At 36.6% G+C, this 26216-nt stretch overlaps 1 protein-coding gene across 2 annotated transcripts in view; it reads right to left on the bottom strand.

The window, feature by feature from the left end:
- Zpbp (zona pellucida binding protein) overlaps nucleotides 1-26216 on the bottom strand; it is a 98230-nt gene that overhangs the window by 14930 nt on the left and 57084 nt on the right. For both annotated transcript variants that reach the window (XM_020187193.2, XM_074065519.1), the window contains one exon: nucleotides 21853-22030. In XM_020187193.2, coding sequence (XP_020042782.2) covers nucleotides 21853-22030 — 178 coding nt within the window. The remainder of the gene's footprint in view (nucleotides 1-21852; nucleotides 22031-26216) is intronic.

The raw sequence follows: 26216 nt of genomic DNA, 5'->3' as shown, positions 1-26216 counted from the left end.
ACAAAGAGAAGTAACTAGATACGAGCCTAATAATCATGTATAAGAGCAGTAAGATGATAGAGTATAGACTGCTAAAGGAAGAGACGTGCTAGGTAGTATAATAAACACAGTATTTGTAGTGGAGCGTTACACACACACAGATCAATAGTGCAAACTTCTAACCTTATTAAATTCATCTAGTACTGAAAGATAAAATACTATTAATACTACAGAAATATTTTAAGATAGTAAAACAGAAGGCAATAACACCCATTTTATAAAGCCTTAATCTAAAAACATTGGAAAGATATTATAAAAATATAAATACCCCTCTTAAAAAGATATAAATATTAACAAATCAAACAATAAATGAAAAGAATCAGTTCCTTTACCCCAGGAAAGCAAGGCTAGTTCAACATTAAATTGATCAAACCAAATAATGCCAACATATAAAAATAAAAATAGTTATTTCCATAGTTACAGAAAAAGTAATGGACAAAATTTACTACTCTTGATAAAGCCTTTGACAAACTAAAAATAGTAGGAAATAGCTTCAAAGAGACTGACAATAGCTTAGAAACCCTACAGCTAATCTAAGAGCGAAAGAGTTGTGTGTTTTACCTGTCATACTGGGAACAGGGCGAGAATGACTTCTCATTCTATGTCCACGTAAATGTGTACTAGAGGACCTAGTTGTAACAACAAAGGTATGGATAACCCATGTGAAGAAGTAAAACACTGCAAGTTATGTTTACTCGTGTAAACAATGAGTTTATAAAACAATCGCAAGGTACAATCAGTGATAAGCAGTGTCATAAGATTCTGGTTAATATTTTTAAAAATCAACTCATACAGTAAAGAGAAATTGCATTATTAGAGCAATTTCAAGTACGATAAAGCACATAAAACATAACCTCTTTTTGATCTTTTAGAAAGGCATCTGCTAAAACTGAGAGAGGAGCTCGCTCTATAACCCAGGCTGGCCTCAAATTTGAGACCCTCCTGCCTCAGCCTACTGAGTGCTGGGATTATAAGCATGCTCCACCATACCCAACCTTAAATTATTTATTTAGTGATTATCATACAAAACAGTTACTATTTCTGAATACCTCTATAAATGTTCAAAGTATGTAATCTTGATAAAAGATTAAAAATCCTAGCCTATGACAGTAGAAATTATGAGGAGAAGGGTCTGTACTAAAGGCCCCACCTGTATCCTATGCAAATTGCTTTAAGTCACAGGACAGATAGAAAGCATGTAACAGAAAAAGGACTTTTTTCTGAACAGGTGAAAAAGTGCATACTTGTTTCCAATCTGACTTCTGCATTTCTAGATGCTTGAATATAATGTAATCAAAGTTTTTTCAAGGAATCATGATAAGTTGAACACACACACACAAATACATATAAACCTTCCCATGAAAAACCAAAAGAAATATCCCAAAATCCTCCATGAATACAGAGCTTAGAAATTTAAACATTTAAAGGGTGAATTATTTAAGTATCACATAAACCATCTGAGAAAAAGCAAGAGGGAAAAAGAGCAACTTATTTTTGAAACACTGGTGCCCTAAAACTAAAATTTTATTAAATATTTATAATGAAAAAAAACCATAGGCCAAAGACTGTCATGAATGCAGGCATAAAAAGTCTTTAACAAAGTGGTAGTATATCCAGCTCAGCAATATATGAGAGAGATAAAAAAATCATTCAGGGCTGGGAATGTAGGTGAGTGTGGAACACTTGCCTAACATGGGCACAGCCCTGGGTTCAATCGCCAACACCCCAAACAAAAAACACTGAGCTTAGGTCACTTTATGCAAGACTATTTTAATCAATTGATGAATCACAAAAACATGGTAAAATAAAAACCATATGATCGTGTCAGTTGGTATGCAGAAGATATCTGACAAAATTCAACCTCACTTATGATTAAAAATCAAAATAAAAAGGGAATAGAAGAGAATTTCTTTTATCACTGGTTGACAATTATTAAAAGCATAAAGCAAGTGGTACTAACAGGATATTTATAGCTAGAAACAGATCCATGAAAAAAGGAGAAAGATATTTAATCAACACACTGACCTTATAGCTTAAGGATATATGAAAAGTAACACAAAATAACAAAATAAACACAAAGTGAACAGAATGAAAGTAAAACAGAAAAAACAGTAGAGACTATCAACAAAGTCAAAAGTAAAGACTTTTTTTTTAAAGATCTTTGAAAAGACTCACAAAGCTGATCAGACTTTAGCTAGCCTAAGGAAAAATGAGAGAAGACTCAAATTACTAAAATCACAATGTAAGGAAATGCTAAGCAGATTAATATCCCTTGTGAATACTGATACAAAATTCCTGAACAAAGTGTTAGCAAACTAAATTCAGCCACAGATTAGAGAACTGTCCACCATAACCAAGACAGTTTTATTCCTAGAATGCCAGAACAGTTCAGCCTACCCTCCCCCACCCCAAAAATCAATGTACTATGCCAAATTAACACAGAGGGGCTTTATAAATTGATGCAGAAAAACCATCTTTCCAATGTCAGCACCCTTTTATCACAAAATATACAACAATACAAAAATTTCCTCACCATATTAAAGGCCTTATATGAGAAACTCACAGGCGACATCATACTCAGTGATGAAGAATGAAAGCTTTTCCCCTCACATCAGGAACGAGACAATGATGATCACTTTTACCACTTATATTCAACATAGTATTAGAAGTTCTAGTCAGAACAATATGGCAAAAAAAAAGAAAATAAGTAAGTAAAAGCCATCCAACAATAAAGGGAGACTTATAATCATCTCTGTTTAATGGATGACATGAGGGTTCATGTAGAAAATCCTCAAGGTTTTTAAAAAAATTTTAAACCTTTCCAATCTAACAAATTCAGCAAAGTTATAAAACAGTTGCATTTCTATACATTAGCAATTCAATTTACAATAGAATCAAAAAGAATACAATGCTTAGAAATACGCTTTACTAAGGGAGCAAAAGACCTGTATGCTGAATACTATAACATCCTTCTGAAAGGAAGTAGACATGAATGATTAGAAAGCTAGGCTGTGTCCACAGACTAGAAAAGTTATTAACACAACAAAATGACCCAAATCAATCTACAGATTTAATGTAATCCCTATCAAAATGCCATGTTTTTTGTTAAAAAAAAAAAAAAGAAACACAAAACAACTTATCCTAAAATTCATATGGATCTCATGGCGCCCTGACTCCGCAGAGCACTCTTGGCAAAGAATGACAACACTGTAGGATGCATACCTCCCACTTTCAAAACTTACGAAAATGCTACCGTAATCAAAATAGTGCAGTGCCAGCATAAGTATGGGCAGAGAGACCACAGGAACAGGACTGAAGGCCTAAAACAACCCCCACACATACAGCTGACTCATGTTCAACAGGGTGTTTTCAACACAGTGGCTCTGAAAACTGGATATCCATATGCAAATAAGTGAAGCTGGAGCCTTACCTTACTTCACATCCAGAGATGAATGCAAAAATAACAGACTTAAGATAAAAGTGAAAGCTTTAAAAATTGGAAAACACTGAGAGACAGTTTCATGACACTAGATTTGGCAAATATTTCTTGAATATGTACCAAAAGCACAGGCAACAAAAGAAAAAATGAACCAGACTTCAAAAAAAATTTACAACTTTTGCATCTTAAGATATTAAACAACAACCCACAGGTCCAGTGTGGCTCACCTGTACAGAGACAAAGAGGATTCTGGTTTGAGGCCAGTCCAGGCAAAAAGTTTGCAAGACTCCACTTCAACATAAAAGTTGGTAGCAAGCACCTGTCATTCCAGCTATGCAGGAAACCCAAGGATGAGTCAGATAAGGAGAAACTATCTGAAAAATAACTGAAAGCAAAAAAGAGCAAGAGCATGGCTCAAGTGGTAGAGAGCCTATCCTGCCTAACTCATGGGGCCCTGAGTTCCAAAACCAATACCTCACTGCCACTTCCCCCTGCTCCCCCCCAAAAAAAACCAGAAAGGGAAAAGATACTTATTTGCAAGTGATACATCTGACAGGGGATTAATATCCACAATATAGACAGACATCTAATTTCAAATTGGGCAAAAGATTTGAATAGAAATTTCCCCAAAGAAGATACATATATAGCCAATAAGCACTTGTACAGATGCTCAACACTGCCTCATCACTAGGGCAATAAAAGCAAAAGCACGAGTTACCACTCACTTCACATTCACCAGGGTGGATATCATTAAGAACTGACAACAGCTGTGCTGGTGAAGAGATGGAGAAGGTACAACCACTGCCCACTGGTGGTGCTCATATGAAATGATGCAGCTACTGTGAAAAAGGTAGCTCCACTGTTAGGTACAGAGGCAAAGACTGAGGAGAGAGGACTCAGCTAGGTATGTGCACACTCATGCTCACAGCATAGTAACATTATCCACAAGAGTCAAAACATGAAAACAACTAAATGCCCATCAACATTGACCAGATGAACAAATCATGGCAATGTTAAAAGAGAATTCATGTATATCATCTGCTACTATGCTGTGTGGACAAAGTCTGAAAATGATTTAATTGAAACAAGCCACACACATAAGGATAAATACTGTGTGACTTCTTTTATTTGGGTTCCCTAGACTACAAAAGCTGATGGATACAGAATGTGGTATCATTCCTAGGAGTTTAGGGAACAAGGAATGGAGAGTTAGTGCTTAACTGGTGACAGAAATCATATTTGGAATATGAAAATGTTTAAAAAATGATAGTGGTGATGGTTGCACAATATTTTGAATGTACTCAACACCATTGAGTTTACTCTTTAATATGGTTAAAATGGTGCATTTAAAACAGTAAATACAGTGCCTACTTTTCTAATACTAAAAAGAAAGGCAGTGTTCTTTAAGATGTGGCTCATGTGAGCAGAATAAGGAAGGTTTGGACATGATATGGTGCCATAAAATGAACAAGTGTTCAAAAAGTGAGGGCACAGTCAACAAATATACGATCTTACCTTAGGGAATCTACAATGGTGAAATCTTAGATAGTTTAAACAATATAATAATGATAGCAATGGACTACTGTTATGAGAATAAATTAGGTATTCATGAGTTTACACTGATTAATAAATATCAATTAATTGGAGAGAAAATAGGTCTCCCTTAGGGTATTACATCCATAATGGATAATGACGAACATAGAAAATTTCTGCTATATAGTTTGGGATCAGGAATGCAGTCTAAGGGTCCATGAGTTAAAAGCTTAGTCCCCAGCCCATAGTGATATGGGGAGGTTGTGGAATCTTTATGAGGTGGGATCCCGTTGGCAGAAGTTAGGTCATTGAGGATGTACTGTTAGAGGGGATACTGGAAAAAACCCCTTCCTGTCTTTCTCTCTCTGCTTTCTGGCCATGATGAGGTAAACAGGCCTCTTTTTCCATGTATTCCTGCCATGATATATTGCCTTGCCACAAGCCCAAAATCAACTGAGATAACCAGTCATGGACTGAAAACTTCAAAAATATAAGCCAAAATGAATGTTTCCTTTCTATCAGCTGGTTCTTTCAAATATGTTGTTATAATGATGGAAAGCTAATAATTGCCATTAAGGTAAATGACACACAATAATTGCTATTATAGACCATAATCATTATTGGATGCTAAAATTAGTGAACAAAGTTCTACAGTCACAAATTGTTTCTTAATAAGACAGAGGGATAAACCAGTAGTCTTACACTGGTAAAGCAGGCTGATCTAACCTTAAGTAAGAGATCAAAGTTAACATCATAACTGAGGGTGACACGCACAGGAAATCAAAGTGAGTCAATGCCCTGTATAGCTATCCTTATCTCAACCAGCAAAAACCCTTGTTCGTTCCTATTATTGCTTATACTCTCTCTACAACAAAATTAGAAATAAGGGCAAAATAGTTTCTGCTGGGTATTGGGGGGGGGAGAGGGAGGGGGCGGAGTGGGTGGTAAGGGAGGGGGTGGGGGCAGGGGGGAGAAATGAACCAAGCCTTGTATGCACATATGAATAATAAAAGAAAAATGAAAAAATAAATAACTGAGGGTGAAGAGGAGGGTGAATATGGTGGATATACTCTATATGCTTGTATGAAAACAGAACAATGAAACCTGTTGGAATCATTTTAAGTAGAGGGAGAGGGAAATGAGGGAGGGAGAATGATGGTGAGGGTGAAACTAACCCAGGTACATTGTAAGCATATATGGAAATGTCAAAATGAAACTCCCTGTATAACTAATATATACTAATAAAATGTTTTAAAAGTTTTCATCAGAAGTAGTAAGATGTTGAAATAACATGTACCTCCTGATACAGAGTGAGAAGGGCACATCATCATTTCTGAAGTGTTCCTGCCAAAAACTGGGAGATATATTACAAAATATATATTTTTTAAAAAGTGTCAAGGTCATGAAAAGCAGACAAAGAAGTATTATAGATCAGAAGAGGTAAAGGCAATTAAAATGAATGTGCTATCTTATATTTGATCTTGGTTCCCAAGAAAGAGCATCACTGGGAACCACTGGCAAAATTTGAGTAAGTTCTATAAACTAATTATTAATATAGTATCAATACTGTATTTTTAATACTTAATACAGTACTAAAAATATCCTAGTTTTTTGTGGTAAAGTTTTTAATATCCTAGGATATTAAAAATATCCTAGTTTAATTGTAGTAAAGTTATTAAGGTATGGCACTAGGATTAGGTTGGTGAACAGTATAATGGAATTCTCTGTACTATTTTTGCAACTTTCCTGAAGTCTAAAGTTATTTCAAAATTAAAAGTGCAAGAATAACAAGTCCATATCTATGTACACATCTAGTAAAGTAACTGTAAGACATCTATTACAGTATTTTAATTGTGGTAAGTTTAAATGAACAGGCACAAACACACATACACATGTTATGCTCATGAAGTAGAAAACTCAGTAAAATGTCAATTCTCCCCCAAGGATTTACACATCCAATGAAGACACAATCAAAATCCAAAGCCATTTTTATAGAACTTGACAAACAGGTTCAAAAATTTGAGTGGAGTGACAAAGGGTGTTGTAACAGACAAGGATATACCTTACTAGAGACTGAAACTCATTAATTGGTGTGGGGATAGATCAACAAGAGAGTGCCCACAAACACATCTACCTATAGAGAAACTTAAGTGAAACACTGGCTAAAGATGTTTTTAATAAATGGTTTATTCTACTAAAATAAACTTAGACCATAACTTTATAAAAATCAATATATTGATATGTATACCACACACCAAGGCCTAACCCAGGAAGAAATCACGCCTGATTCCTCCCTTCTATTCACTGCATCCATCACCACGGCTGGCAATCCGACTTTTAGCACACCTTTCTAAGTCTTGCTTTTGTACACTTTTTTTTCCCTCTGCCAAGGAAACTCACTTCAAAAATCTTCACATAATCTGCTCCTCCTTCATTATTTGAGTGAAACCTTTGTTGATAATCTAACAAGTGAAGGCCTAACCTTACCCTAGTCACTCTCCACAACAGCAGAGAACCCATAATGTTCCATTATCTACCCTTTCTTGCCCTGTTCTATGTAGTTTGAGCTAAGGTCTACAGACACCTTCACCTAGACTCTTTTCCTCTGGGTTTGGCTAAAAGGAGGCTTCATTAGGAGAACTCAGGGAACCCCATTTCTTCAACATTTCCTCCCTGCCAGATTCCCAATAGGCAGCCACATTTTCCCAGCACCAGTTCTCACAAAGCAAATAAATCATTCTTTCCTCTCTGCACTTCTTCAGTCCTAGGGAATGTTGTACTGGTAGGTGGCTCCACATCCTTTCTTGGTCCCCTTAACTCTGCCCAGATGCCTGGCAACAGCAATTTCATTACATTATACTCAAAATACTAGTGACTCATACTCCTGTTTTGTGTTAGAACCCTGATGGTATACTAGACTACAAAACATCACGTACCCTATCCAATGTTCTTTATTGTGCATATTATCTTGCACAAATATACTTCACTTATCTGTTGGTTTACAAGTTGTGTGGCCAGGTAAAATATAAGCACCAGAGCAGCAAATTTTTCACATCACTCATCAGTGGATTTCTAATGCCTGCCATTTAATAAGCACTCTGTTTTTCTAAACACTGACATGTTTCTGGTTTAATGAACTATAATGACAGCAGTGTTATAGCAGTAAAGGAGGTCCTGGCTCACAGTGTTCTGAAACTCATGCTGTGGAGTCAGGGTTTCATTACTGAGGCTAAAGCAAAGAAATAAGATTCTTGTATTTAGAATTTATAAGTGTAATTGGAAGCAATGTGAAGAAAAGATATCAGAGAAGTGGACTTGAATAAGTTCACCTGAAACTTGTAATGTTGAAACCTAAGCTTTAATGTGATAGTATTAGAAATGGGGTCTTTGAGAGGTGATTAAGTCAAGACTCTGGCTGGGCCTCTTATGTAAAGGATTAGTGCTTTCATAAAAGAGACCCCAGAAAGCTCCTTTGCCCCTCTCACTTGCTGTAGGAAGACAGTGGTCTATGAACCAGAAAGAGAACCCTCACTAGATACCAAGTCTGCTGGTGCTTAGACCTTCAGCCTTCCAGTTCCCAGAGCTGTGAGAAATTAATTTCTGTCATTTAGGAGTTACCCAGTCTAGGGTATTTGGTTATAGCAGCCTGAGAGGATTAGCACAACTATTTAGGAAGAGAATGTAACTTTCCAGGTGCAAGAAACTTTGGTATATCCAAATTAAGGTAATTATAGTGAGAATAAAAATGAAGAGATAAACTTGAGAGACATACTGAAAATGAAAGAATATAAGCAGAGTTGGGTAGTGAGGGATAAATAAAGGAATGAACAGCAGAGAAATTACTTTGGAATTTTATCTAGTTAACAAGCCTCGAGTGGTAAATCTGTAAATTTCTTATAGATAAGAAGATGTTAGTCTAAGCAGAATGCAGTGAGATGAGAAATAGAGTCCTAACTTTCATATGACTGTAAAAGTTTGTATTTTACTTTTTGAGAAGTAATCCTCAGAATTAAAAAAAAAACCTCAAAATATCTGTAGTCATATTTACATTATGTGAGAAATTAAAATAGGAACATTTTAAAATGTAACAAAATATTAAAAACATCAAAAAATCAAAATGTTCATTTTTCATTCAAGAAGCTAGTTATATGTAATTGTAAATCATATTACATTTAACAGCAAAAATAGGAACTAATCTCAAATTGCAACATAAGAAAATGATTAACCATAATTACTATCAGTTATTTTTAATAAGTTAAACTAATATGAAGTCAGTAACAGAACATACAACAGTTTGTAGCTTTATGTTGAACAGAAAATAACTCATGGTAATTTCATCATTCCCACTGATACCTCCGTTAAAACTATAAATTAAGAAAACAAAGATCAGGTAATTTCATAGATAAATGATGAAGCTTGAGTTATTGGAGAAAGAAAACATTTTTGAATGACTATTTTTCTTTAGAGTAATTTTATAAGTGTGGTTTTCAATCTTTAAGAGAAAATCTTAGACTTTTTTACCTTTCTATTATGAAATCTACTACATAAAGAAACATAAGACACAGATATAGTATATCATGAATGTTTACACATAAAATCTTATTTGCAAACAATTTAGGACCCAATGTGGAAAGCTGCAATCACCTAAAAATGCCTTTGTACCCCACTCAAACCCCAACACCCCCACAACAGTGCACACTCTGCTTATTCATTCTGTGGTAATCATTTCCTCAGATGACATCATAGTTTATCACTCATCAGTGAAAGCCTATAAACCAGAGCTTAGCTACACCTAAAGTGAATGAATTCTGGTGTTGCACTTCTTTTCCTGAACCTCTGCTCACTCGTGAGGTCAATCGCTCTTATTCATGCACTGAAATTCCTGTACGGCATTCCCAAGTATCAATATGTCACTATCTATTCACACATTTTAGTATTTACGAACATTTAGCTGTCTCTACTTTAGAAACATTACAAATTCTCAGTCTTTACTCCCATTTCCTGGGTGGCAAAAAGGAGATGATTCTCTCTCTTTTTCTACAATTTCCCCAACTTCTCCAAACTTTATCATGCTATACTGAAATAGATCCTTGCTAAACTTTCACTTTGTGAGAATCCTTGAAATGCTTTTCACACCTGTGGATCTCAAGGTCCTGTGATTTTGTAAGGAAACTGGGAAGCTGTGGGAAGCCCCTCACCTCTCCTCCAGTAAAAGAAAATCAGGGAGCCTGAGCCAGGAGGAGTTGAATCTCACTAGGTATAAAAAACACTTAGCTTTGAAATGTTTTTCTTTTTAAATCTGTCCCCCCATGGTGGAGGTTTCTTTCACCTCTCCTGCTCCATAGCCTGTCCCTGTCTCCTCTACTGTGCAGGCCATTTGACTGAGGACAACAGAGGCAAAGATGGACAAGGATAAAGGGGAATGGGCAGAAGCCCTGCTCTCAAGTCAGGTTGTGGCACCAGCTAGTTTTCTCCGTCTCCCAAGGGACTCACATGGTCTCAGAAGTGAAAACATGAAATGAACTGGAAATCTAAATGGCATATGGCTAAGGATTGGGGCTGCTTCTCTGTCCTGACTTCTAAATCTACCTAAATGCTCTATTAAGTTTTCTCCTTTAAGTATTGTTTTTGAGATGGGCTCTTTCCTTTTGTGGATATGTCAAGATCAGAGGCGGGAACAGGTCAATTCTAGGTCAATTCTAGGTCACTGTGGGCAGTGACAGTGGGCCAGCCCATTCCCTCTTCTGGCCAAGGCATCACAGGGTCACAGTTAGGGACCCATGCCCTCTGAGCAGACAAATTGGAGGGACTAAAGAGGGGGTTTCAATTTTCCTGTTGAAACTTTTCTTTATCTTCTACAAAAGCCACAGGGACCTTAGTATTTTGGTCTATGGTATTAGCTAAAAGACAAAAGGGCAACCCCCTTTCTTGGGTTCTGCTATGGATTCAATAGGGTATTTGGGTTTTTATGATTATGAGCAGTCTCATCCCTGAAATTAATTCTTGAGGGGCTAATTCATTCTACCTTTTCCATGCTTACTAAGATAACCAGATACCATCAGTTTCAATAGAGATGTAATCCTTTTCACAACAGTCTGCACCTTTCCCTGCCTGACATGCAGATTCTAATTTCAGAAATTAGACTCCTCAGAAGAATAAGTAAAAAGATAATTTTTGGTGCAAATTAATAGGGTGGACTCATACATCCCATATCCTTTGTCCAGAGAAGGATATGGGATGCCAGCTCTGTACCCAAAACTAGGCTGCCTAAATTAACTTTAAAGGGTTTGACTAATAACAAGTTGCTGCAGCCTAAGGTCGACTATTATTAGAGATTATTTAAAAAGCAACCTCTAGGGATAAGTCTGAAGTCTTTTAGTATCCAAAGAGACCATTAATATATTAAGATTCAGTTCCTCTTTGGTGCTAGTCCAGTGTCTCAATGTGCCTAGCGACCAGATCCCCTTGCCAGCAGGGAGGTTCAGGACTCAGCAGTGAAGACTGGACAAGCAATGACTAGGATGGGACGCCACCATGAGACTCATTACAGGTTTATCAGTCCTACTCATGATGGTGTAAGGAGGCATCCATCCTTAAGGGTACAGATTAATAGTTCCCAATAAGGAACATACTTAACAGTTAACGAGAGTTTAAGGGTACTAATTAATGCTATAGATCATAATTATTATACTAAAATGGTATATGCAATAAAAGTTAGTTACTAAACACTTAAAAAAACATTGTAACAATGTCTGTTCTAAGTGTTTTTGTCATTTGCAGTTTGGATCCTTTTGTAAGGTATTTATAATGAAACTCCAATGCAAACATGTCTAGCAAGCACTTATTTCTCAAACATTTGTTTATTTATTAAATATTTGTGCTCATTGGTTTTGTTTTATATTTTTCTTCTAAAACTTTAACTGCTCTTTCTTGACATTCTGCAGAAGAACAACTTCTAAGAGCAACTTGAATAGCATTTTTTTTTAAATGCCACATTACCTACAGAGCAGACAAAATTAACCTTACTTAAAAATGGATTCCAGATAAGCTCAGCCTAATGGACGTTCCTTCTAAACTTCTTAGTTGTTTAAATTGGTCAGAAAAAGAGTTCTATTGGAACTGACTCTCAAACTGTCTGATACTTCTCCCCCACTGTGGGATCACATCAGCCAAACCTGGGTATCTCATCCCAGCACTAAGGGACAATTAAAGTTAGACCAGAGTGATTGGTCAACGGTTATCTTCAGAACAAAACTGTTCAGAAACAAGGGGGAGGGTTGTCACAATAAAAACAAAGTCATGCTGGGCAAGGTGACACATGCCTGTAATATCAGTGAATGGGAGGCTAAAACAGGAGGATAATGAGTTTAAGGCCAGTCTGGGCTACATAATGAGTTCCAGGCCAATCTAAGTTGTATAATGAGACCCTGTATCTAAACCAACAACAAAATGGAGTCACTCCTACCAGCCCTTCCAAAGTAAAGCTAAGAGGTTAAAAAGAATGGGTGCTTATGTATATGTGTGGGTATCTCACATAGGCAATTTAATTAGATGCACTATTCTTAATGTTTAAATCTATCCTATCTTGATGCATCAATCACTAGTTGTAATCTTGGTTTTATTTTTGTAAGGGGTAACATTAAATCTGATGCTGGAGAATTATGAAACTTGGTTCTCTATAGCTCAATGTAGTATGTCAAATTCTAAATTGATTGCCTTAGAGAAAAGACTAACAACTAAAACATTTTAACAAGGTGTCCTTGCCAACTGTCGAGCCTTACTGCAGCATGCAGATGACCTTAAATTCTTGAGGTCTACAAATACTGGGCCTCTTCACAAAAGGTGTAGATCTCCCCTCTAAAGGTAAAATATGTAGGCTTCGTTGTAACACCAGGAAAACTAACTCTTGCCCCTAAAAATAGATGAGCCTTCTTAAAATTAAGGTCCCCTAAAAAAATAATAATAATTCAACTATCTGTAAATGGCTGGGTTCTGTAGGATATGGATCCCTGGCTTCAGGGTAACAAGAAAGACCCTTTATGAAGCAACCCAGGACCTGATTTTATATACCTGGAAAAAAATGGAAAACAACAAAAGGCCTCTCAACTTAAAAGTTTACTGGTATTTACCCTAGTCCTAGTAATCCCAAATTTAGATAAGCCTTTCATTCTATATGTAACTAAAAGGCAGGACATGACATTAAAACTCTTATTCAAAGATGAGAAAATACTACAGCCTATTGCTTATTTTTCAAAACTATTAAATGATGCCACATCCAAGGATATGTTTTTTTGGGTTCATGTCAAAAAAAAAAACTCTATTTCTCTTCAGTTTATACAACAAAAACAGCCAGGTTCATCCAAGACTAAAAAAATTTTATTTCTATAAGTAATTAAGGTATTTAAAATCAACCTCTTTAATCCCATTTCCTGCATGGTAAACAGGAAATGTTTCTCTCCTTCCTCTATACTTCCCACTTCTCTGTCCACTTCTCTATACTTTATCCTGCTATACTAAAATAAAGCCTTATTAAAACTTCAAATAAACTTAGAAAATTCCCTAAGTCAGAAGCTAGATAATAGAGTTTGTACATGTTCATGTTTACATGACATCACACTGCCTGCCAGAGTAGCTTAGATGACATTCTACAGCATAGTATACCTGCTCCCAGAGTTTCACTTCCTCCTCAATACTACATATGTGAAGGCTGGCTAGTTTTTGTCACTCTGATACTTGTGTAGTAGGATCTCAGTATGTTTTAAATTTACATTTCTCTGCCTATAATCAGACTGAAAATAAGTTCATATTTTCATATGCTGGGTCTGGAGACCTAAGGCAGATGAGTGAGTATCCCATCCCCCATGGAGAACACTATGATTCTTGCATCCTGAGCAGTTATAAACCTGCATTCCTGCACCTTGAAGAGGAGATACAGGGTCTGATAGAGCTGCCACAAGGCTGATCAACAAAATGCTCTCAAGACTGTTCTCCCTCTCCCCCCAATAAGGAGCAAACCGACCAGTTCATCTAAGAAAGCCCACAAATCCACAGCCAATGAAAAAAGCCCACCTAACCCTTCCCAAACCCAGAGTTAAAACGTCCATAAAAGCCCCAGACTTCACCTGAGCAGCAAGCTACCTGCTTCCGGGCTCTGATGCACTGCTTTAGCTATAGCCTGTCCTTTCTCTCTAATAAATCCTACTTCCTATACTGGCCTTGGTTCATCAATCAGCTGCCTCAAGAGCCAGTTCCCTGGCCTGTGACGGCAAGGACCCTCAACACCAGCCCACAACACTTCAAACCATTTGTGAGTCATCTGGAATTACTTTGTGAAGTATTTGCTCAGACCTTTTGTGGATTTTTTTGGTTGTATATTCTTTAAAATATTCTTTTCTAGGTACCAGTTTTGGGGAAGTTAAATTGAAGTTATTTCTCTCATTCTTTGAAATTATCTTTTATCTCTTCTCTCTTTGCAGTATGTTCTGATAAGCAAAAGTACTCAGTTTTAATGTAGCAAATGTTATAAATCTATTTTGTTAACATAACCAATTTTGGTGTCTTTTTCCAACTCTGAAGACATGGTTATATTTTTCTATACTGTATTCTAAAATATAGATTGTTCTTAAATATTTAGTTCTATAACATATCTGAAGAGTTTTTTTTCTTTCTGACATTTCTGCTTCATGTATTTTTAAACCTTATTATTTAGGACTCACAATTTAGAGCTGTTACATTACTAATTACATTACTAGATCTTCTTGGCAATTTATCCTTTCATCATTGTGTATCAATCCTCTGTGCATCTAATAATACTTCTTTAAATGTCTGTTTTGTCAACTTGGCTTTTTTGTTGTTTATCCTGTAATTCATACTATTTTCATACAGCTTCATGTTTATATTAGCTGTTTATCATTTGCTTGATATGTAGTTCTCGAGCCTTTACATTTCAAACTTTGGTATTCTGTATTTAAAGATATGTCCCATGCAAGAGGCATAATATTGGGTTTGGTTTTGTTAAGCCAATCTTAATTTTTTTCTTTAGTTGAAGTAATCCATGTACACTGAGATTAAATTTATCATTTCAATGATTTTTTGTTCCAATTGTACTTTCATCAGCCTTTCAGACTTTTAGATTTAATCAAGTGAGATTATTCCCTCCTTTTTTAATTAGTATACATTAATAGTATGGGGGGGTCTTATGATAATTCCATAGATCTATACAGTATACTTTGAAATAGTTCACCCCCTCTATTATATTTCCTTAATGCCTCTTTTTTCTTCCTCCCCTTTTTAAAATTTGGTGGTTTTCATTATGCTATCTTTATCTATCCATCTATCTATCCATACATATAATGTTCTTTGATCCACTTCATCTCCCAAGACTCTCTTCTTTTCCCCTCCTCACTCCTGCTGATCCCTTCCCCAAGACAGTTCCATGGGCTGCTGAGAAAAATGGGTACTGTGCAGCTGCTAGATGAAAGTAGCTGCTAGATGCAGTTGCATGGTAAGTTCCTTTTGCCTATAGTGTTGTTTAATTCTGAAGTTTCTTTGTTGATATTTTTTGTCTGAATGACCTATCCATTGGTGAGAATGGGGTATTAAATTAATCCCACTATTACTGTGTTGGGGTCCATCTGTGCTTATAGGTCCACTAGTATTTATTTAATTAAATTGTGTATGCCAACATTTAGTAGATATACATCTTGTTGGATTTTTCCCCTTAGTAACATGAAGTGACTTTTTTTGACTGTGGTTTGAAGTCTGTTTTATGAGATATGAGTACAGCTACTTCTGCCTAATTTGGGAGTCCATTTGTTGGAAAATCTTTTTTTTTTAACATCCTTTCACCCTAACCCAATGTTTGCTTTTGACAGTGAGATGCATTTCAGCTAACCTGCCATTCTATGTCAGTTGAAGAACTGACACTAATAATATTCAGTATTAATGTTGAAAGGTATGTAGTATTTCCTTTCATTTTTTGTAATGTTTGCTTCTTTCCTAATTTTCTTTTGCTAATCTACTTGTCTTGTGGGATTTATTCTTTCTTGTATTTTCTGGTTTCATTTATCTTCCTCTTCTGTATTGTAAGATTCCTTTAAGTATCTTCTACAGTGCAGTCTAGTGCTCATGAATTCCTTTAATTTTTGTTTATTATGGAAGGTTTTATTTCTCCTTCAATTATGAAGGATAGCTTTACATAACTTGTCATTCCTCTCTTGAAGGTTCCAATATTTTGTGTTCTGTACCTTTAGTATTCTTTTTTTTTTTTAGTGTTTTAACAATAATATGTCTAGGATTGTTTCTTTTATGATATTGCCAGTTTTGTGTTCTGAAAGCCAACTGTACCTGGATGGCCTCTTTCTCAAAATTGGGGAAGTTTTCTACTGTTATTCTATTTAATTTGTTACCTATGCCTTTAGCTTGTATCTCTTTTCTGTCTTCATCACCCATAAATCATATGTTTAGTCTTTTGCTGTTGTCCTATAGGGCTTGCATGCTCTGTTTGCATTTTGTTAGTATTTTTTCCTTTGCTTTTGCATGGCTGAAACAAATTCTACTTAATCTTTGATCCCTATACTCTATTTTCACCTTATTAGCAAGGCTTTCAACTGAGGTTTTCATTTGGATTTTTGAGCCTTCATCTCCAGGATTTCAATTTGATTTTTTTTCAGAATTTCTGTTTCTTTACTGAATTCCTCTTTTATATCCTGCACTGTCTCATTTAATTTGGCTCTTTATTTGAATTTTTTTTTAGTTTGCTCAGCTGCTTATTTGTAGCTGTTTGAATTCATTCAGGTTTTTTACACATGACTTCTTTAATTTCACCGATCATTCTTACCACTGTTCTTTTGAATGCATTGTTTGAAATTTCATCTGCTTTACAAGTTCTTTTTTGTTGAATTGTTTACTTTTTTATGGACATGTTGCCTGGTTTTTCCATATTACTTGTGTCTCTACACTGGAATTTCCAAATCTGAGGCCACATTGGTTGGAAGTTTTAATTACCTGTAGTCTTTCAGTTGAAATAAGTCTCAATGTTCAGGGAGTGCAGTTTAGTAGCCAGGCTGAGGTGCTATTTCTGACCACTGGACTGCAGAGGGGAGCTATGACTTAGAAGTCAGGCATTTCCATGTGCTCAGCAATTGCTCAGATCGAGTTAAAGTAGCTAGAGCCTCTTGTAGAAGGATCAGTTGTTCAGTTCTGAGCTATGGTCACAATAGAAATGTCTCTTCTTTTGTGTAATGGGAGCTGTTGTTGGGTGCAGGTAGCTTTACAGCCTGTGGGTTCCCCCTTACTCCACACACATCACAGTTTCTGTCCCCAGGAACAGCCAGTCTCCAAACGTTGGAGTAACCCCCAAATGTATCAGAAAGTGGGAGGATTATCAGAGCACTTAGCTCTGCACTGGCTGGTGGAGAACTGAGGGACCTAGTCTCTCTGCTTGCTGGTCTTATAGATCCTGTCCAGCATTTCACTTCCCTGTAGTGAAAAGGAAGCTGTTGAATTTTGTGATTCTGAGGGTCTGGACTCTGGGCCCTCAGTCCTGAGTGTCAGCAGCACTGAGATCCCAGGTTGGGTCTCAGTGCTTTCAGGCCCTGCCTGACAATGAAGCTTTCTGTGGAGAGGAGGAGCAGAAAGGGGAGAGGGAGGCTGTGGGAATCTTGTAAATCAGAAGGTCTGGGCATTGGGCTCTAACCCTTCCAACATTCAACATATGCAGTCAGAAGGCAGACCCTGGAGACCCAATACTAAGCCAGCCACAGACTTGGTGCTTTGCTTCTGCCTGAGCCTCCGGCAATGGGACTCTCTTCTTTCAGGGAGGTCAGGGCCTGTGGGACCACATCAGACCTTTCTCTCTATCACCATCTCTTCTGGCCATCTCCCACCCAGACAGCATGGCAAGGTGTCCCAAGACTCCCTGAGCTGTAAGTGCTGCTTGTTTATTGGCCCCCAGTGTATCTCAGCCTCAAACAATAGGCCCTATCCCAAGATAGCACTTTGCTATAGCCCTCCAAGATAAGGAGAGTAACAGAATGTATTTCTTCACCAAGGATAGCATTCTACACTGGAGCACTGTCTCACCAAATCCCAGCACTGGGTTTAAGTACTGCATGAGGTGAAGGGTGGGCTCATCTTGCAGCTAGAATTGTCAACCTGATTCCAAGATGGGCTTACCTTGTGATGGTGTTATCAGTGCTCCCTTCTTTTCCTGGGGAGCCACGGATGGGCTTGGACCTAATTGTTGCTTTTCTCTGTTGCCTCAGTTTCTCCATACTTTTCTACTGTCTTTCCATCTCCTTTGTGTTTCTTTCTTTCTCTCTTCAGAATATAGTCACTTCTGACTGCATGTGTTGAATATAGTCTCTCTGACTCTTCTCATTCAGAGTCAAAACAATGGTTGCTTCCAATATGACATCTTGCCTTTCCTCCAGATGTTTTTGTAACAAGTTTTTCCATCTAATTGTTATATACTCATTATTTTAATATCTTAGTGGTTGCCCTAAAGAATACTTTGTGCACCTTAATCTCTTATTACAATCCAAAACAAGTTATTGCTTATATCAATTCTTGAAAATAATTTAACCTTAGAACATTTTTATTCTTATTCCCTCTTGCTTTTGGGCTTACTATGGTCACATATTTTAGCTGTACATATTTAAGTCCTACAAAGTATTCTATATATTTTACAGTCAATACTTATCTGTATGTTTTCCCTTCCATCTCTTAAAAAATTTTGGTGTATATTAATTGTACATAGTAAAGTGTTTCATTATTAAATGTCCATACATGCATACAATGTACTTCTATTGCTCTCTATTACCACTCCCCCTTTTGCCTTGCCCTTTCACCTCTCTAGTATTTCTCTCTCTATTTTTTGGTTTTGGTTTTGTTTTCCCCCTGACTTTCACAAATTAGAGAAAACATTTGTTATTTATTTTTGTGGGACTGGCTTTGTTCACTTAACATGATCTCCAGATCTACCCATCTTTCAGCAAATGACATAAATTCATTCTTCTTAATGTCTGAGTAAAACACTATTGTGCATGTGTGTATAAAATATTTTCTTTGTCTATTCATCTGTTGATGGGCACCTGGCTGATTCCGTAACTTGGCTGTTGTGAATAGTGTACTATGATAAACATGGATATACAAATATCTCTACAGCAAGCTGACTTTGATCCTTTCGAGTATATACCTAGAAGTGATATATACTATTTCATATGATCTACTATGATGGATGGATCATATGAGCTTTGTTTTGAATTTTTTTTATTTCCATAGTAGCTGATTAATTTACATTCCTAGCAGCAGTGAATATAGGTTCCTTCTGCTATCCCCCATATCCTCACCAGAATTTGTTATTTGTTTTCTTGATGTTAGCCATTCTGACTGGAATGAGGTGGAATCTCACTGTAGTAGTTTTTTGCATTTTCTTTATAGTTAAGGATGTTGAAGACGTTTTCATGTTTTAGTGGCTATATATACTTCTTTGAGAAAAATCTTTTTACTTCATTTGCCTACTAATTGATTGGATTATTTGTTACTTTTGGTGTTTAATTTTTTGAGTTACTTATATATTCTGGATATTAATATCGTTTGATGAGTGTCTGGAAAGATTTTTCTCCCATTGTGTAGGGTATCTCTCCACTCTGTTGATTGGTATTGTGGTGAGCACAGCTGCATTCCATCTCTTTGCCTTGCTTCAAGAACATGTTTTTGTCTAGGATAATTTCCGACCACTTGAAAAATTCCCTTTAGTATTTCTTTTACTGTATGCCTATGAAAAATTTTCTCATGTATTGTTTCTCTAGAGGTGTTTTCAGTCTGAGCTGGCCATTGTTTGATTTTAGCATACCAATATGATATCCCTGGCTTTCGTGCAGTGAAATCTATTATTTACTTCCCCAGGCTCCTCCAGCCATGATCCTTGCCCCTGGAATTTTTACGCACTAACAGTCAATATCCAAAGAATGGGTAATTTTGTATGTTAACTGACTCTCCCTGTGTTCTTGGCAGAAGCCTTTTTCTTGCTTTCAGCTACTCCATCAAAACCAAAAGTTTTCACTGTATTGTTAATTCTTTAAAATCTTTAAGGCAGTTTCTTTCAATTTCATTCAGGTGAGTTGTTCCTAATTACATGGCTTGCTTTTTCTGAATTAATATCTTTTTAAAGAATATTCAGGCAACACATTCAGCTAATTTGTAGACTGACCTATTCTTTGCCCATAATTTTTCAATTATTTAGAGATTCCTCAGAAATATAATGATTCAAAATGACAGTGAGAGCTTTGTGGATCTACAGAGGAAATGAGTTTTATTTCATACCAATAAAAGAACTATTTAAATACATGCAGTAGAAAGACGCCAGGAGAACAGTTCTGTCTCTCTGATCTTTTGGCCTAAAATTAAAACAAGCGTGCAGGATTGAATGTGTGAACAAAATAAATTCACAGTCTAAAAGGCCTTATTTAAAACAACCCTATCTTTGAAGGACTCACTTTCAATGCACTACTAACTCAAAGTGCAAAGCTATGCTTTATTCATAGACTATCTCAGGATCATTAAATATGCTAATAGTGAAATTATTTGTAATTCTCATAGACTCAGAACTATTTCATTTCAAAGAGCTATGTTTAACTACTTAAAAATAATTAGTGAGATACAAATACTTAAAAATTTTAGTTTATTTTAAATCGACAGTGAATAAAAATATAGATGCATTTAAGTAGGGATCTAAATTACCAGGCTCTACTTTAGTTGCTTATATTTCTAGGCCTCTCTTCATCCCCATCAGTGCTCTAGAATGGTATGCTTTATCACCATTATCAAAATAGTGACAAACCTGACATCTGGAAGTGCCTTATTTGCTAAATATGTATTGCATTTCCTAAGGTAGCTTTTAGTACATTTTATATGCCTAAATTAAAACAAAATGAGAAAAAATATAAAGCAAAATCTACCAAATAAAAATATAAAGAATATTTAGTGCTCTGTCACATGAAAAGGCTTTTAATCTAACTTAGTAGAAAGAGACGGAAAAAATAATCAGAGAAGACCTGATGAAAATGGTGCTAATTTAATGACATTTAAACCAGAAAAATTTTTAAGATTAAAAACTGGAGCTAGGTGCCAGTGGCTCATGCCTGAAACCCTAGAATTGTGGTTCGAAGCCAGCCAGAGGCAAATAGTTCACAAGCCCCAATCTCAAAAAAAAAAAAAAACAATACAAAACAAAACTGGTGCAGTGGCTGAAGTCGTATAGTGCCCGCCTGGCAAGTGTGAAGCTCAGAGTTCAAAACCCAGTACCATAAAAAAAGAAAAAAGATTAGAAGTTGCCCACTCAGCTCTTAGTAACAGAGATGCAAAAACTCTAAATCTATGCACTCAATCTAAGCCAACCACCTGAACTTTCCACAACAAAAGTGAAGATGGATGAATGACAGCTAGGATGAAGTCAGAGAAACAAGTGCGATAAAATGATCAAAGTACTTACTTTAAAAGGAAACACAAGTCACAAAGACAGCTAAACTAAACTCATCAATAACAGATTCTAAAAGGAATATCGTGTGGCTGTTTTTAGAGCAAATAAACTGTAAGTGCCTTATGACTATTCTCCCTGTTTCCTTCCAACAGCCCTAACAATGTTCCTAAATACTCTTTGCTGTAACATCAATACCAAGGTCAAAATTAAGCCCACATTTATTCTTTTACATCTTTAAAGTCTTTTCAAACATACCACTTCAAATAATCTTTGAAAAGTGACAGGCATGCACTTAGGCAAAATGAAAATACGTGAATTTTCATCAATATAAAACACAAGATCATAGTTCATTACATACCGCAGCATTCAGGACATTTTGGATGTTTGAGCTCATTCATTCCATACCCTGGAAAGCAACGATTAATCCAAACCATCTGGAGAGTGCCTTCAATATAGTATATTTCAGGTAACGGCTCTGCCCGTCTGCCAAGAACCTCTACTTGTTGATTAAAAAATCTCTCTATAAGATTTTTAGCCTAAAATAGAAAAGAATTTGAAAACAATTAGCTACAAACAAATGTAAATTTAGAACAATAAGGGAGAGACAAGGGAAAACATTTGCAGGCTATGAATGACATGTAAAAATAAAAGATGCCATCTCTATACCTCAGATATTTCCAAATGAGCTTGTACATGTGACAGAAAGAAACAATTTGGATATATAACAAATCATTTTGGTTCCTTTGGATTTTGAATAATACATGATAGACATCTAAGCAAAATCAAGACAGCACCTTTAAATTAAATGTATTCTATGAGATTAAGCTAACTTAAATGTATTTTAAGAAGTGCATCTTTAGGTACCCTCCTTTACTCTTTTCAGAAAGAAAAATTAGGTTTGAAAACAAGAGAAAATACAATCAATGTTACAACGACTAGTCCTGTGCTTAAAAATCATGTTTACAAAGTAATTTAGGCTGAACTGTCCAACTATCTTGTGACGAATATTCTTTCTGTGAAAACACTATAAATAATTACATAAAAATGTTTTTCAATATACTGCAATCTACATAAATATACAAGTCTTATTCTATTATTTGATTACTTAATGTTTTAGTTTAAATGGTGCTTCTGGAGAGCCTATTAAATTTCACTCAATCAAGCACAAATATTGGTTAAGAAAGTACTTAAGAAGTAGTTAGTTGCAAATACAATATGTTTATTTATATTTAAATGTAAAACTACAATTAAAAGTTCTAGGAGACACATTCATAATCACTCATCTTCCTAATATCCCATTCAAAAAAAATCCCCCATAACCAAAATATATAAAACCAAAAATTCAATGATCTAGACCTGAGAGAACACGGTAGACACAAAATCACACTACCATTTCCCATTTTCCCTGTAATAAGGAAAAGGAAGATCGATCTCTTATCTAATAAAAATTAAAAGGTAAGAAATATCAAACAACAAACTGAATTTTCTTATGCTGAGTATGTTGATTATAGACACATAGAGTTAATAATTTGTGCCAAAGGGTACAATGGAGGAATTCTGTAAGCTGGGTAAGGATTACAAAGACAAAGTAAAACTTTTTGAACCAATTTGGTGATATAATAAAAATCATAATTATAAAAACTAGTCATCTGGTTTTAGACAACAAATATGACTGAATAAATATCAGATATCCTAGTCTATTCCTCTTACCACCCAACCTCCAATAAAACTTTATAGAATAATTAAGAATATGGAAGGACTATGTTCTACAACAATTGGTCAATGGTTACAGAACTGGAAAAACAATCACTATTATTATTTCAACCGTTGCTATTTCAGTTTACAGATCTGTAAAAACATGAGCTTCTACATGGGGAAATTAACCAACTTATTTTCAATGCCATGATCTCCTCCACTGGCCAAGCCAAGATAGTAGTGAACAATATTAACTAGAAAGGGTGTAATTTTTTTTTTCTTGGTTTAACCTAGAAAAACCCTTGCCTTACCTTTAACCTAGAAAAACCAGAAGGCAAGAGTTACCTAGAATATGGGTATTTCTCTTGGCAACAAACAGCATGCATCATACAGATCAGTGTCTAATTGGGGTTCTAATTTCAACAGGGGAGAACTAATGTATATCAGATGTTACAGATATTAATAACATAATACCTTTGGATAACACCTATATTTGAGAATCTCTATAGAAAAATGTCCATAGTCAAGTGAAGTTGGGATTAATACTTAAGAAAAAACAGAGAGGGAAGCTTAAAGGTTTCTTGAATAAATAGGAAAGAAGCATGAATTGTCATAGAGAAACTGGAGATACTGATGTTCGGGGGGTACAAAAGAGGAAGATATGTAGACACTTTCAAATTAAAACCCTAGAACAGGGGAAATGTGCTCACCTATCAGTGAATCAGGCAGAGATCTGTCCCACAGAATTAAATTTGAAAGCAGAACCAAAGCTATGGGAAAAATGGGAAGGGTCATATGACCCTTGAATAATTTGAATTCTATAAAAGCTGTAATCTACACCCAAGAAGTATGAGTTCTAGGACTTCAGAATAGAAAACTATCCTTTTACAATGTGTGGCTACTGTACTCCTGAAGTAGAAAGCACAAGAATCCACTCTTCCCTCAGAAGTACTAGCAAAGTGGTTCCATGAGAACTGAAACTTGCACTGAAAGAATTAGGCTCTTTGGAAGAAAGAATAAAGAAAAATTATGATTTACACTTAAAATTGTTGGAGATTTAAACTGGAATATTGATTTTTTAAAGTAGTATTTCTATTACTGAAAACAGCAGGCATATTTAAAAATGACAGGTGAAAACACAAGTTTAAAATATAGGAAAAGACATTCATTTCAAACTCTGTGGTGAAGTATGGATGCTTAGGAATCACCTAATTGAACACAACAGAACAATCTTGGTTTGGTGTATTTGTGAGCGAGGGAGAAAAAAGAAGGAAGGGAGGGAGGGAGAAAAGAAAGAAAGAAAGGGTAGAAGGAAGGGAAGGAGGGAGGGAGGGAGGGAGGGAACAAGAAAGAAAAGCAGATAAGGATTATAGATGAAGAGAAAACTACAAACCTAATGGTGGCTGTGTCCCTAATTCACTTGATGCCAATGTCAGTATTCCAAGGTGTTATAATTTACCAGCCTAAAGAGAAAAGGAGAAGAGCCTTAAACCTGCAACCATAGAGCAAGACTCTTAAGTAAAACAGTGGACCAAGAGAAATTTCAGTCACACAGGGGTAAAAACAAAAACGCTTTATCTGTCAAAGTGGCATGGGGGATGGAGAAGTGGGAGGAGAAGTGGGGAATGGAGGGAAATGGGGAACCAAAACACCTCTGTGAACTCCTACATAATGGTCTTTCTTCAAAGTAAGTTTGCAGTCCTCATAGTATTTTCTGGGCTGTATAAGAAATTCCAAGCCCAAAATTTGGCTTTGCTTGAGAAAAACCCTGGAGCATTAGGCTCTATGTCTAGGAAACATAGACATTTTTACAAACTCTATAGATACACTCTCACCCACCTTCTCATACTCTCACCCTTCTCTCTCACACTCATACCCACCTCTCTCACACCCATACCCACCTCTCTCTCACACAGTTTGACAAGAGGTAAGCATTCTAAGTGTGCTGTTAAATACTGTTAAGACACTGTTAGTGATAACATTTGTTGGAAGCCCTCTTCTACAAGCTTATTCTTCTCTTTAAATGACTAAGAGGTTGGGGCTGGGGAGACTTCCCCATGCCCCACTGCCTTGATAAAAGCATTACCAGCCAGACAGCTGCACAGTGTTCATGTCAGCACCCAAAGCACAACTCTGGCTCCCGAAGACAGTGGCCCAGATGGTAGCTTTCACCAGACTTTCTTACCACAGCAGCTATTTCACCCAGGCCAAAGAGGGAGCGATTCCTTCCACTGGTGGCCTAGCAGAAGACCTGTGATTGGTGACAGGAACTGTGCCAAGGCTGGTGCAAATACCATCCTTCATCGGCATGAGTGGATTGCTAAGACTGGTGAAGTCCACCCTTGTCACAATCCCCTTCTGACTACATAAGCAGGCTGCTCAGTTCACTTTGTGAGCAGTTGAGACACTCTCCCGTGCTGCCCCCTGCCCCTTGTTGCAAAGTTAGGTCTCAATAAAGACTTCTTTTCAGTGGTGTTGACTACTTCTGATTAGTAGAGCAAATGAACAGGTAACAGGAGGAAGTAAAAGGACATAGCAACGGCGGCAGGGGGTGGGGGAAAGAAGGGGAGTGGAGGTGGCTGGGGTCAATCCTGGAAGTAGAGCAGCAGCAGAGCAGCCCCCGGCAGGAGTCAGCTTTGGCTGATCACAGATGATCCAGGCAGCAGTGGCAAAAGAAGCAGCAGAACCCCTGGGGGCAGAGGCCAAGGCTGTGGGGCAGTTGACAGAACCCAACGTGGGAAACTGACATCCTTGGGCAGTGGAGACAGATGTGGCTAAAGTGGAACTGACAGAAGCTGATCTGGATCAGCAGGTGCAGAGGCCCCTCCTAACCCAGGTCTCTGCCTGGAACAAAAGAACTGTAACACTTTGGTTTTCAGGTCTGACTCCCCAGCCCGGAAAGCCACAGCCCTAGCTGTCAAAGGTCTAAGACTGAAGCCATGAGGCACAGCTGCCGCCTAAGCTATCAGAGGTGGAGGCTAAATCTCTGAGGCCTGGAACCCTGAGTGACTGCCTTAGCTGTCCAAT

Source organism: Castor canadensis, chromosome 2 (assembly GCF_047511655.1).
Source record: "Castor canadensis chromosome 2, mCasCan1.hap1v2, whole genome shotgun sequence".
NCBI classification, from domain to species: domain Eukaryota; kingdom Metazoa; phylum Chordata; class Mammalia; order Rodentia; family Castoridae; genus Castor; species Castor canadensis.
The sequence above is the reverse complement of the archived record's forward strand: the minus strand, read 5'-3'. Positions and strand labels throughout refer to the sequence as shown.